Below are 14,507 nucleotides of genomic sequence, written 5' to 3'. Positions count from 1 at the left end.
GGCTGCCCAGGGAAGTGGTTGAGTCACCATCCCTGGAAGTATTTAAAAGACGTGTAGATGAAGCGCTTAGGGACATGGTTTAGTGGGCCTGGGGGTGTTGGGTTGACGGTTGGACTCGATGATCTTGGAGGTCTTTTCCAACCTTAATGATTCTATAATTCTGTGAAACCTTAATACAGAAGATACAGAACAAAAATGAGATAGTGGGTATGTCCTTTTGATGCATTGCTATTAATTAAATGCCACCAGCTGTCGAGTCACTGAACTATTTGTATTTGTGGAATTGCAGAATGTTCTTGTGGAGCAGCTGGAGTTGTGTGTTGAATACCTGTGGAAGTCTGAGAGATATGAGCTTATTGCTGAGGTTAACAAGCCTATCATTGCTGTTTTTGAGAAGCAGAGAGACTTTAAAGTAAGTTGGTTTACATTTTTTTTAAATTATCTTAAGACAACAGTAAAGATCAAAATTTTTAGTTTAAAAAAAAAAAAAGTGCTTTCTTTAAAAGGAATGGTTTTTTTCTTCCTGTCTGTAATTTCTCCTTTTAATGCTTTGTCCCGTGAGTAAATTAAAAACTCTGGTACCTTACCTTCCTCTTCTCAGTATCAGTACAACAGTAAATGAACAAAAAATTTTCAAACAAACCTCTTGTGTTAGCCAATGGATGTGAATTTTTACGTGTGTTTTTAAACCAAGAGCACATTTGCATTGTATTTAAGTTTAGAAACCGCTGATAAATTGCGTGATCTCTTCACAATTCCAGGGTTTCTTCATTTCTTATTTACTTGGCAATTTCAATACATAATGGAAAACCAGATGATAATCTCATTTACTGATTTTTCTGGTTTTACATTTAAAAAAAGCAAAGAGGTAGGTAGCTATAAGCTGTATGCCGAGGAAGCAGGTCCTCAGATTTAAACGTAGTTGAAATTTTGGCTCACCGTCCCGAGAAAGTGCTTTTTAGTGGTAATTGTGGATAGCATGTCTTTGCATGGGGTTGGGAGCTGATTGGAGTTATTAGCACCCTGCTCTCGCCTGCACGTAGGACGCTTGGGTTCTCTGACCTCTTAGTAGGTCCCTACCACTGCCCAATGGTGGGATGCTTGCCTTCCTGTGTGACCCTGTACACAAGGGCACCCGCTGCCACAAAACTGTGTGCTCAGAACATGACAGAAACCTTGAAATGAGTCTTTAGTGACTGCTGACAAGGCCAAACCTTAGCATGTGCAGCCGTCTTTGCAAAGGTTTGGTGATCCAGTTAAGACAAGCCATGCTTGTGTAGAGCCTTTGTGTCATTTCCCAAAGTAGTTGTGCTCTCTCACTTCCCCTCGCGTTCCTTGTCTCTTGATGCAGAGACTGTCCGATTTGTACTACGACATCCACCGCTCATACCTGAAGGTTGCAGAAGTAGTGAACTCTGAGAAACGTCTCTTTGGGCGATATTACCGTGTTGCATTTTATGGGCAGGTAAGTCCAGTTGTGGTGTTCTGTCTCCACAGATTCCCGGATTTCAGCCACGTTCTTCTCATCCTGATGTATTTCAGGGAAGCTAAAACAGGGAAACACTTGGCAGTGAACCATGGGGTAGAAAGTGCCTCATGGGTCATACTCCAAGGCGGATTTTACTCAGAAAAGAGAGCACTCAGTTGCATCTGTGTAAACTGCTGCTGTGGATTTAGTGGTGTAACGGAGAACAGACCTGTACATCAGCTTTAGTTCTTGACTTCATCAAGCAAAACTGAGACTGAGGCAGGACGGGTTTTTTTCCGAGTAAAACTTAAATAAAACCAGATAAGACATCTTTGATATATGGCCCTCTCTTCAAATAGAGCTTAAAGCAGAGCAGTATGCAGTAGATGTTTTGTTGCATTTCTCACTGACTCTGACTTCTGCTTTCAGGCCACCTCTGATTCTGTGCAATATACTGTAGCATAGTTTTATTCCCTCTGCTGTGCTTCAGCATCCTCAGAGCATTATTTTGTGCTTTCTTCCACTACGAACCAGTGTAGCGATCCAGCATGTTCTTTTAAGACCTGGTTTTGGCAAGCACACAATCTCCTTAACTCTAAAATAATAAGGTGTGTAAACAACAGATTGATGTGAATCATTCTGTTTGCTAACTAGATTTTAATGCAGAAATTTGCTCTTTTCTCCTTTTGATCTTATTCAAGGCTGTGGTAAGTCTAGTTCTTTTGCATGTTTTGTTTAATTCTCCTCACACGTCCTCCATCCTTCCCTGTACTGTTACTTAACATTAACTTTCCTGTGCTCTCGATTCCTTGGTTCGTGGCAGATGAAATAACGTCGTTTCATTCATTGTTGCATCCTGCAAACTAATTTTTGTTTGTTCAGTTACCTGAATTACCAAGCTGTATCTGTCGCCGTGTTGTGTGTGCACCTTGGGGCCCAATGCCGCATCATCTCAGTGAAGGTTTTTCCTCTCAGCTTCACTGGGAGTGGGATTGGACCCCTTCTTCCTCTGTTGAAAAACTCGGTCTAGCATTAATGCTGTTTGAATGCAAGCCTGCTTTCCTGGCCTGTGCACTCTACGACGTATGGCAGCGGTAACTGGAGCGCTCCGGGCAGGGTGCAGCCACCTGCCTGATAGTCCCTTGTAGGAGCAAGCAAATTGGGAGTCAGAGGGCAATGGCAAGTCCTTCCTCAAAACGGGGGCAGCAGAGGGGGAAGTGGGACTCTCCTACTTGCAACTTCTTGCCAGGGCTCTCCCAGAGGCAGCTACTTGTAAGTGGGTAATTCAGCTGCAGCAGTTCTGCTGAACTGGGTTAAAATCTCCGTTACAGTGCAATGACTTTTCAGCTGCCAGTGCCACAAGGACAACTTCATTTAAACAGCTTTAGTGCTCTAAAGCGTATGAATTTCTCATAGCTGCGTATTGCTCGGTCTGTTCCCCGGTGTCCCCGGACGCTGAGCTCTAAATGCAAACAAGCACAGCTTCCTCCTTTCCTTCTGCAGAAGAGATGTTACGTGGTAGAAAGTGGGACTGCTCTGTATTGCTCCTTGCAGAGGCGTAGTGACAAAAATGTGTGGCACAGTGCAAATAATTAAAGGTAGATCATTCCCATCAGCATTACGTGCGCCACATTTACCAAGGAAAATAGGAGTGGGTGTGCAGAACTCATTAAGGAGGGCTCACAGCACACGAAGCACCATGGCACGTGTGGGAGCTACAGATGAAGCTTGACCTGGAAGGGGAGCGAGAGGGAACAGCCTGTTCCCATATACCGGTTGTGCCTGCATGTTTTTCCCTTCGGAAGGTTTCCTTTCTGTATTCCTGGCGGTCCCTTTTCCCCGTGTGCCACTTGCGTCCATTTTGGCTGTGCCAGTGGAAAGGTATGGGGCCTTTTCGGCCTTCTGTTGCCAAGGGTATCGCAGGCCTCCACGCTGAAAGGAGTCTCAGTGCCCGAGTCATTTAAAACGTTAAAAGCGATTCCCCTTTTTTGTGCTTCTGGCAGACTTTGCCCGCTTCCTCCTAAAAGCTAATGGTTGCAGGTTTTACCAGTATTACACAGTTAGACCAGTGTAAACCAGTATGAATTGCTCTGCTTGGGCCACTACAAAGGAAATGCCCCAGAAGGAAACTCGATATGCAGGTATGGGATGCTCGGTATGCAGGTATGGGATTCCTTTTCAGTCTTACACGTACATCGATCTGTAAAATACCTGTGGGTAGATACATATGTCAGCACACACATATAAAAAATGTGTTATTACACATATGCATTTATTCATGAAATGTTTCTGTCCGTTGTATCAATAATAAATACATACATATGTATGTTTTGTAAAAATGGAACACTGCTGTTTCTTAACTGAAACAAAAACTGCAGAAAGCAGATTAAGGGACAAAAGAATACTGCAAATACTGTTTGCAGGGAGAATTTTGTGGGTTCTTAGTGGAAAAAGAAAATCTGCAGCTGCACCAGAAAACCGTTCTTCGTGCGAAGGCGGAGACAGTATTTGATTTCTGCATTTTTGCAGGGACCTTCTGGAAGGATGGTTTGAATGAACGTAGTCCTTAGGGAGGATGTAGTCGGTTGTTTTCACCAGAGAGCTTTATTTGCCAGCTCAGAGAGCCGGATCTCATGGCAGCTGCTGTTGTAGACTGCAAACCCTGGTAAGGGCCTTTGGTGACAACATCTCATTGCACCACCAAGTGGCCACACTAGCCAGTGCTTATGATTTTATTTACAGATGAGTGTGTTGAGAAGTCAAGATCTTTCTTGAATTAAAAAAAAAAAAAGCTGTTAAAGATGTTGAATAGCTGAAAATTCGTATTGTGCTGATAAGCAAAGACGTTCAAGACTTGTTTTCAGAGCGGTGTTAGGTAAAGTCAGAGCTGAGGTTTTGTCCTCCTGTCTGTGCAAGAAGCTGTAGAAGTTGGAGGGCAGGTTTTCGTAGCGGTAAGCTGACTGCAGGTTTACGTCTGAAGATCAGAAGATGTGTCCCCTTTTCCAAATGTGATAAAACAGCTGTAGCCTCCTTACCAAAAAGTGCAACGTGCTCCCTTACCATAGGAGGTGATGCTCACTCCATACAGACAAGGAAGGATCCATTAAATGCTAATTCTTGGCAGGTAAAACAGGCGGCTTTACCTCAGCACAGCAGCTGCAGGGACGGTGTGTATTCTTCTAGCGAAGGGCGGAGAAGAATCAGATTTACTGTGAGCTCCAAGGGCTGTGACTGAGGGCGTACGGGGAGGAAGAAGGGCCTTTTCAGTGCTCCCACGGTGACAGTCCCAGGTCACAACTTGACTCTCAGCACATCAGAGCTTGGTGGAAACCAATAACCTGCTCTCCGGGAGGTCGTCTCCCTTCCATTACGTTCAGCTGCTCGGCGTAATAATTTTCATCTGTAAGGCTGCGTTGTTCTTGCAGAGCAAAACCAACCAGCATGAAAATAAGCTGGGGATATGCACTGACAATGTGACCTTGGCTGCTTAATATTTCAGAATCCTGAAATTGGAGGATATTTGGCTCCTAAAAAGTATTTAATCTTACTTTCAATAGTCTTTGCCAGACATATAGCATATGGCAGACATGATTATTTATAGCTCACAATTAACTTCTGCTTGTCACTTGTCAGCTGAAATACTGTAGGGAATATGTACTTAAATGATGTCTCTTGCATGAGAGACAGGGCTAAATCTGTTAGTTGTTTTCATGTATTTTGTTTTAAGCAAAACCACTAATACAGATTCATCTTACGTGTGCCATGCAGCATCAGCACAGAGATTTAGCGCTTACGTATAAACACTGTGTTCCAGCATGCAAACATACACAGAATCAGTGTTTAAGGGGATAAACTATATTCTAGTTTGCTATGTGATTAATTTGGAAAAACATGAGGCTTTTTGTTGAAAACATCAAATGGTAACAGAAAACAGATGGTTTTTGACAGAAGCAATCCCGAGTAGCGCGTTTGAGTGTGGTTGCATGAGACTAATGAGGTTTTCCCACATAAAGCAGTTTTGCTTCAGTGGAAACAAGATCAGAAACCAGGTTATGATCCCGCAGATCTTTTCTCAGTGAAATCAATAGGAAGTCAATTGCCTGCCCAGCTCAGTAAATGTTTATAGGGTGTCGGCATTTGAGCTCTAGATTCGTTCTCTAATTACCTGTGAAGTTCTTCATAGGTCTACGGAGTTTAACTGGTGATATTGTTAAAAAGTGTGCAATGTGAGAAGGTCACTGTGAGACTGATTAAGATACTGTCAGACAAGCTGCTGTTGCGGCTATTAGTCATCGGTTTCTAGTAATGCCCGCGTTGCTGTTGGCACTTGCTAAATTAAAAAACAATTTTATTGCCCCTTGTCCTCACTGAAGGAGAAGCCAGAGATGCACATATTTGTTAATCCCTGTTGAAATAAAGCTTAGGGGTTTTTTTCTTAAACAACCATTGACATTTACAGCTAATTTATTTTAATTTTGTATATTTTTTGTGAAGATTTGCCTAGCCTATAGTTTTAGTGGCCAAAGTTGAAATACGCTTCAACATGAAAAGGCTGGATTTTGCACAAGTACCTTCCAAAGAGTTTTTGCAGGTATCTCTCGACTTCATTCGTGCTTCTTTCTTTTTCAACGGATGGCAGTTTGCCTAGGCATATTGTAGAATTAGCTCTCCAAGCCACGTCGTGTTAAGTGTAAAGGGCCGTGGGTCTGATATCATTAATGCTGTCTTCCTTTCCCCTTTATCCCTGCAGCTTCAGGCATTTTCCTCTGGGTCACTTTGCGTTAAGGTGAAAGGAGGAGACTTTGGGTACAGCTTGCAGCGGTTAATACCGCCAGATTTCAGCAGCGGCATATGAAATCATAGGAGGAGGGCTGGTGCTGCTCATGGTGTTGGGATAAATCCAGCCCTTGTTAATGGGGCACCTGCTGCTTTCTGCTCAGCTGGGAGAGCTTCTCCCGGAGTGTTCATGTACATGTTCATCATGTAGCAGTTGAGTGTCTCACCTGCGCGTGATGCAATGCTGTGTTAATTCTCTGCGGTCGGCATTTCTTCTGAAGCCTGACAGGTTCTTGTTCAGCTCTTCAATGGAGCCTTTTATTAAAGCTCTGCCAAGTCCATCCAGTGTAATAAGTAAATGACCTTAACGAGATTGAGCTTTTTTGCAAAGGACCACAGTCTGTGTGTCTTCCCCCCCGCCCCGTTTCAAATGTAAATCATTTACTAATAGTCTCTGAAAATGCTGCAATTCCATACGGCCTTCCAAGGTGCCACCAGAGTTCCTCTTCAGCTGCCCTGGACAGATGCAGACCGCTTCACAGGTGCTCCCCATGCAACGGGCCTGCGCCTCGCTGTGGGCAGGAGTGCCCCGCGCATCGCCGCGGGCAGCAGTGCCCCCGCGCAGTGCCCAGCCTTTACCTGCACGTGGAGCTCCCAGATAGAATGTGCTGCGTGCGCCCCAGCTGGGCTGGGCATCCGGCAAACAGCTGTTACACTTGTGTTCTGTTAGCATAGTGCTTCCGAAGTAGTTAATTTAACCAAACGATGAGAATTTAAAGAATTTTTAATGTCCAATTTTTAATTCATTAGGGTTTTTTCATCATACGCACATTAGCGTTCTCAAGAAAGCACTTTAACTCTTTAAACAGCTAGGTCTCTTACCCGAATAAATGTGTATGCGTTATTTCCTGGGTGGCTTCGGAGATACCAGACCAGTATAAACGCAGACCTCTAGGTACGTGTCTGCTAGGAGTGGAGAGAGGTAAGCTTTTAACTTGGGTGCTGGACACGGCAATACTGGAGGCTCTGGTGGGTATACAGGCAACCTTGATTCCTGATGTAAGCACCTTGTTTAGGCTTCTCCCTGCCTGTGGTGTTCACTGTATCCTTCCATTTCTTTCCAAACAGGGGTTTTTTGAAGAAGAGGAAGGTAAAGAGTATATCTATAAAGAACCCAAATTAACCGGCTTGTCTGAGATCTCGCAAAGGCTGATGAAGCTTTATGCAGACAAGTTTGGCATAGATAACGTGAAGATCATCCAGGATTCCAACAAGGTACGAAAGACGTGCGGTTTTTGCGCGAGGGGGAGAAGTGAGTGCACGGCTGATGTTTTGAGAGCTGTGTTTTGAATTAATGTGAACTGAGCGTATGTGTAAACTACTGTGGCCTAGGTTTACAACCAAAAAAAAGACCCTCACCGTATCGCGTGGCAGGTGCTGTATGGAAACGGCCACGTTATAGCAGGGCATCACCGTCAGTGGGAAAAGGGCATATTCCAGCACGTGCCTGCAAGAGAGCACACAGATGTTTACTGTAATGCAGAAGCAGGTTGTTCTCTCTCTCATTTAGCTTTCATCCACTTTTGCCAATGGCTATATTCAAAAGTCCCGCTGTTCTTAGGGGCCTCTTGGTTAAATATCTTTGTGTTCATCTGTAGTCTGAATACTACATTTGGAAGTCTTGGTTTGAATCGGTATTGCTACGATAGATAAAAGCGTAAGAAATATAATGGATGCCTTGGACGCTTATCACACTTAACAGAATTTTATTATGTTTGCCACTGTTACACAGGTCAACCCCAAAGACCTGGATCCAAAATACGCGTATATCCAGGTGACGTACGTCACGCCTTTCTTTGAAGAGAAAGAAGCCGAAGATCGAAAGACCGACTTTGAAATGCATCACAACATCAACCGTTTTGTGTTTGAAACACCTTTCACGCTCTCAGGAAAAAAGCACGGAGGTGTAGAAGAGCAGTGCAAGAGGCGCACGATCCTGACAAGTACGTCTGCTCCGGCTGGGTTCCCCCCTCCCATCCCACCTTTGCCAGTTAAGCCCAGCAATGCATTTCATGTGCCGGGGTCTTCTGCAGTCAGTGGCCCCGGAGGATGCTACGTAATCTTTTTCAGTGTGTCCATTGGCAAAGTGTGTGCTTCCTTACAATCCTGCTGAGCGTCCTAAGGAAAGTTATTTTCATTTGTGGAGTCGTCAGCTGTCTTATTTTTCCTTATTATTGACATCTTGACTGTTCTTGCAGTGATGTAATTTGGGAGTGGTTCTGCTGGAGGCAGCTTAGCACTCAGAACCATTGTTCTTTTAATAATAAACAAGTCAAAGAAAAAGCAAAGTTGGGTGCTTATTCTGCTAAGAAGAGTAAAACTTAGCAGATACTCCCATTTTGAACAAAAATTTGTGAGATACATTACATAGAATTTTTTAAAGTGAGAGGTAAGATTTCATTTCATTGGGCACAATCAGTGTTTTAAGACAGGAAAGGCAGGAATACTAGATACGTCTGTTCTTACTGAGTCATATTAAACAGAAAATCTTCAGTTCCTTATCATGATTGAAATCTCTTTTTAAAGAGGCATCCTTCGTGAAGCTACTACTGAAACTTGACCTGTCTGAATTTTGGCTGGGAGTATGAGAAACTGTCTGAGATGGAGGCGGTGTTCTCTTGGGCAGCCTTGAGGAGAGGCTGATGTTCACAGCAAAGGCTCCCGAGTGACAGAAAATCCGGTTCCCCACGGACTTCAATACATCTGCTTCCCCCAAAGGGCAAAGTGAAGAAAGCTGCTTACAGTACAGGCGTAGTCGCCTAAAAGTTTTGTTCTGGCAAGTCAGGAAAGAGGCAGTGATGTCTGGGGGCATCTGGTTACATGACACAGCTTTGCTTGTAAGAAGAAGAAAGGAGTAGCAGCTTGTGTGTGGTTTCTTTTTTTTTAAGTGCTTGAGCAGCGGTAGGTGTTTTGAGATCTGTATTGAAGCAGGTAGTTTCACTGACTTGAAAGTGCAGCTGTTATGGTATGTCTGGCAAAAACGGCGAGGGTTGTTCTTCCAGCAGAACGTTTTCCCTAGGTTATTACCTGCTGTCGTCAGCTCCCACCGCCCTCAGCCTGGCTCCATCTTCGTTGTTAGGTGGGAATTTGATGACCTTCTCTTCTCCCCTGCTTTTCCCTCTGGCACCTGCCTCACCTCAGTGCTTTTCTCTAAAGGAAATATCTTCCCCCCCCGATAAAGTCATATATTTTCATTTGCTTCCTGCGTAAAAAGAAGTGCTTTTAGTTTGAGAAGAAAGCAAGGCTTACCCGTATGACTGGAGGAGCGGTGGAAGTTAATTGTGCTTGGGCAGAGGTACTGGGTGGCTGGAACGGTACCCACTCAGCATCTCCGCTCCAGAGCCTGCTGCCTGCGGTGCGCGGAGGACAAGTGCGGTCTGGCTGCGGTCTGTGGATCACTGGCTCTCTGCCGTGCCTGGCTGTGACTCACGCTTCCAGCTCTGGAAGTCCTGGGTTTCCTGCTCTCCAAGGAGACAGCCGCCCTGTGAGCTGGAGCTCGTTTAGGTCTGAGCTGACAGGCAGCAGATGCTCACCGGAGGAGGGCGTACACGGGGTTTGGGAGGCCTTCCAAAGTGTGTAGGACAATCAGGAAAAGATTGTTAGTTTAGATTAGACTTAATGTGCCATAACTGTACTTTTGCCAGACTCCTTGAGATCCGTGAAAAGGCCTTGACTGGAAGGAAGGGGTTTTAACGATGAATAATTCCTCTGTCAGCTCCCATAGCAGCATTTAGGTTGAATAGTAGAAGTAACTCCTTACTACTTTAAGGATGATGTTTTGATAGCAGTTCATCTGTGGGTGAGTGATACCCAATTCAGCTAAACTAGAGGCTCCTGCCTCTGACTTGAAACATGTTTGATGGGATGTTTTGAGCTGTTGGAAGTTTGGTACAGGCTTATCATTTGGTGCTTTAACTCAGAAGGAGAAATTTGTGGATTCTAAAATCTGAGTGGTGAGAGCTTTTTGCCACGTGGACGTGACACAGCTCAGTAGCAAACAGTGGTGAATTCAAAAAGAAATGCTCTTCCAGTGCCACGTACATCAAAATTCAGTTTGGACCTGCTGCGGCACTTTCACTCATTTGGTGATTAAAACTTAATTTGTATAGATTGCTAAAGAGATTGACAAAGTCAGAAGTTCATACTTTGACTTAATTGTTTTGCTTTCTTAAATATTCTCTGGTTGGGTGAGTTTCTCTGATACGTTTCTTGCTTTCGAGTAGCCAGCCACTTGTTTCCCTACGTGAAGAAGCGTATTCAAGTCATAAGCCAAACCAGCACAGAGCTGAACCCTATCGAAGTGGCGATTGATGAGATGTCCAAAAAAGTCTCAGAGCTCAATCAGCTTTGCACAATGGAAGAAGTGGACATGATCCGACTGCAGCTCAAACTCCAAGGAAGTGTCAGTGTCAAGGTAATGACAATTTGCCTTTTTTTGTTTTTCCTTTTTTTTTTTTCCCCCTAATGCATCTATCTAAGTTTTTATTCTGATTTTCATCATTCCAGACATGTTTTGTCTATTTTATATTTCTGGTCATATTTTGTATTCCAGTGCTGTTGGAGCCCACTCTAAAAATGTAAGGGAATGGAAAGTTTTCCACTGATACTGATGAATTTTCATCATTCCAGACATGTTTTGTCTACTTTATATTTCTGGTCATATTTTGTATTCCGGTGCTGTTGGAGCCCGCTCTAAAAATGTAAGGGAATAGAAAGTTTTCCACTGATACTGATGGCTGCTGGATTTATGTGCAGATATAACTATTACAGTCAAATCTTCTCTAAATAAATGTTAAGGCCTTTCTAAGACGACCATCACGTGTCACTAGAGAATACAGCCCATCACACAGCCAAGCGTGCAGATACTTTAAAGGGAGTTTTGTTAGGGTTAGTTTTGTCATTTCCCATTTAGAAAAGTTGGGATTGGTGAGAGGTGCATATGTATTTCTGGTGCCCTCATTAAAATGTCTTCAAACTTACAGCTTTCTAGACGGTTAACTAGCCGAGGACTTTCAAAGGCCAGCAGAGATCTGCAGTTTGTGGGAGGCTGACCAGCTCCCTTTTCCTCAGTAAAACTCTTGAGGTTTCGTTCAGGTGCCAAGAGGAGTGACGCTGTTCACAGAGGCTTGGTTGCCTGAGGCCAGTCCCCAGGCCTTGGAACACAGGAGAAAATGGCAATAAACTGCTTCTGCTCTGCACCTAAGCTGTGTATTTTCACCCCCCCCAGGTAAATGCTGGACCGATGGCCTATGCTCGAGCTTTTCTTGAAGAGACAAATGCTAAGAGATATCCTGATAATCAAGTTAAGCTTCTGAAGGAAATCTTCAGGTAAACATAAAGTTTAGACTTCCCACCCTCTGCACAGGATGAGGAGTAGGCGTGACATGAAATCAGGCTGAATTGAACCAGGCTAATTTACATCTGCATTTACCCTATCTTACGAGTCATTCCCAAGGAAACATGTACTGAAGTTTTGGGCTATCCTAGTAGCCTACGTTCCTCTTGATCTGAGGATGAGTTCTGATATGCACTTCAAACAAAGTGTAATTTGCAAGGGGAAGAAGAGGTACAGTAGTGTGTGTATAGGTATAGATAGATACTTTTCGTTACTACAAGTTTTGTATGGTTGTTCTTTGTGGTTTTGTGCTTGTAGGCAATTTGCAGAAGCATGTGGACATGCTCTTGATGTCAACGAACGCCTTATTAAGGAGGACCAATTTGAATATCAGGGAGAGATGAAGTCTCATTATAAGGATATGCTCAGCGAGCTGTCTGCAGTTATGAATGAACAGGTTAGATCATCTATTTTGGTACTGGTTGGGCGGAATGAGGGTGGCTTATTGTGTCTTCTAGTGAGAAATGAAGCTGTAGAGCAAAATACTAGGAGTAAAACCTGGCAGTGCAACAGTCACTAAGAAAACACAGTTTACTCCTTCCCCCCCCTCTATCTTTAAATCCAGCTGTATTATATATAATGAATCTGATCGATCAACAAAGATTTGTGTACTTACCTGTCTTGCTACATATTGAAAAGTTGAATGTTCATGAGGCTAAATGCAGACTGAGGTCCAGAGGCGTAGAAAGATAATCAGTTAAACTAGTGTTTTATGCTTTGCTTGCTTTATCCTACAGCTGTGATGTATTTAATTAAAACAGTAAATTGCTTTTAAGACCTAGCTTATAACTGGAGGAGATATCTTTATAGTTTCTCTTTGTATTCAGCTTTCAGAGCAAGAGTTACTTCTTTTTTATTGTTTTATATTTAAGTACACTGTCAAAATACATGCTGTGTTAAAACTCTATTTCAGCTGTTAGCAGCTTCAGAAGGATGAGCGTGCACGGCTACATTATATGGAATGCATCCCAAAATACTGAACTGGACTCCGGTGCACACTTGCAGCTATCCTACTGCTGTGTCTATGCAGATATTTTTTATTATGTTTTCTGTTTTAATTTAAATACCGAGTGATTCTGCATACTAAAGTGCAAATTAATTCATGCTTAATTATTTCTCTGCATGCTTGTGTGTAGGCCACCTTGGCTTGCACCTGAGAAATACTTACTCTCTAGCAGTTGCACTGCATTTCCAGGTGCCTATAGCACACATAAGCACTGTTTGTGTACGGAGTTACTTTGTTTAACCATTAGTATCAGTGGCGGCATCTCACAGAAGTGTCTACCTGGCACCCCATTAGACGATGCTCTATTATTCATCTTCACATGTGAAGAGAATAAGGATTTACCAGACTTTTTGGCCCGTTGTTGTTCTTACTGTGGAATCAAGCTAGTTGATTCCATATATCATATATAGCTATACAGGGTGTAAAGCTGCGTGGTTGCTTTGAAGGCTCGGTGTATGCCGGGTGGGGGTCGAGCTCAGTGGTGGTTGCTGTTCCATTCTCCCCTCCTGTTTAGGTGTACAAAGATTTGTGAACCTCAAGCATTCCAGTAATTTTATCATAACTAGTATTTATCACTGTTTGTTATATTAAGTATGCAAGTATTAAGGGTATCATTTGTTACTCAGTGTTCATGCCTCTCCCATGGAAGTTATTTTGGCCATCCAGTCAATGTGCATAGGCAGTACCGTATGTCTTGTGTGAACTACTGTTCCCCACAAGAGTGGGAAACGTATGGTCAACTTAAATGAGGCATGAGCAGCCCATGAGTTTCAGCATTCATAAAATATTTGGTGGGTTCTATTAAATACTCACACCTGTATTTATATCCCGGAGCTCTGAGTTTTCTTCACGTAAATGAAAAGATTGAATAATACAAAATTACTTGTACGTAACAATGCTAACATGTAAAGTTAAGAGTCCATCCAGCAAAAGTCAAAATCATCGTCTGTTTAACCAAAATCATCTGAATTTGAAAGTCCACGCTGAAAACCAGTCTCCCACTTGCAGCCCTGTGGGGCAGCCTCATAAGTGACGGCCCGGTTGTCCAGGCAGCGTGGCTTTTTGGAAAAATGACTCCCCTTGCAACGACTGCATGAACTCCCTACTTCTGAGCAGCGCGTTGCCTCAGAGAAATCACATGCTGTAAACTGTGGCTGAAACGTTCATCTCGCAGTTGGAAAGCTTGAGGCTCTGTTGTAACTGTGTTGTGTGCTTTACACCAGTAAGATTTGCCATCTCTCCCACTGTCGTATTCAAGAGGGTTTTGTTTGCTCACCCACTGACAGTGACTCTTTCATCACCATGTTTTTCTCTTTTTTTGTTTTGTTTTGTTTTTCTTTTCTGACAGCTCTGTCATGGTCCTTGCTTATACAGCTTCTCTTCTTCCCTGTCTAACATTTCCCTCAATACTATAGCCAAGAGTGGTACGTTCATTTTTCTTACATCTATTTTTTCTTTTAATGTCACGTACTTTCCTCACTTGCTGGTTTTTCTGCTTGGTATGTTTGTTTAGCTTCGTGTCTAATGACTCCCTTGCTCAGGGAGTTAAAAAGAAAAAAAAAAAAAAGACAAGGTATACGTGTGATGTATTGTCCATGAGCAGTGTTGGGACGCATGTTCTTGAGGATCCTAGTCGTGAACACGGGGAGGTCAATGGGGCAGCTCGACAAGAGCCTCCTAATGCAAAAGCGTGCGCCAGTAGTAGCAAGAGTGGCCGGGTGGAAGGGCCAGGGACAAATGCCATAGAAAGGTACCGATTAAGCCAAGCCCCCCCCCTTGTCCCACGAGCGCGGTCCCCTTCT

The 14,507-nt window shown here is 43.5% G+C and overlaps 1 protein-coding gene across 2 annotated transcripts in view; it reads left to right on the top strand.

Moving 5' to 3' along the window:
* The window catches only part of DOCK10 (dedicator of cytokinesis 10), a 140,464-nt gene that overhangs the window by 123,840 nt on the left and 2,117 nt on the right, over positions 1-14,507 (top strand). For both annotated transcript variants that reach the window (XM_009325057.1, XM_009325059.1), the window contains exons 49-55: positions 290-412; positions 1,352-1,465; positions 7,373-7,519; positions 8,037-8,247; positions 10,528-10,718; positions 11,532-11,632; positions 11,958-12,096. In XM_009325057.1, coding sequence (XP_009323332.1) covers positions 290-412; positions 1,352-1,465; positions 7,373-7,519; positions 8,037-8,247; positions 10,528-10,718; positions 11,532-11,632; positions 11,958-12,096 — 1,026 coding nt within the window. The remainder of the gene's footprint in view (positions 1-289; positions 413-1,351; positions 1,466-7,372; positions 7,520-8,036; positions 8,248-10,527; positions 10,719-11,531; positions 11,633-11,957; positions 12,097-14,507) is intronic.

This window comes from Pygoscelis adeliae, unplaced genomic scaffold (assembly GCF_000699105.1).
Source record: "Pygoscelis adeliae isolate BGI_AS28 unplaced genomic scaffold, ASM69910v1 Scaffold155, whole genome shotgun sequence".
NCBI classification, from domain to species: domain Eukaryota; kingdom Metazoa; phylum Chordata; class Aves; order Sphenisciformes; family Spheniscidae; genus Pygoscelis; species Pygoscelis adeliae.
The sequence above is the reverse complement of the archived record's forward strand: the minus strand, read 5'-3'. Positions and strand labels throughout refer to the sequence as shown.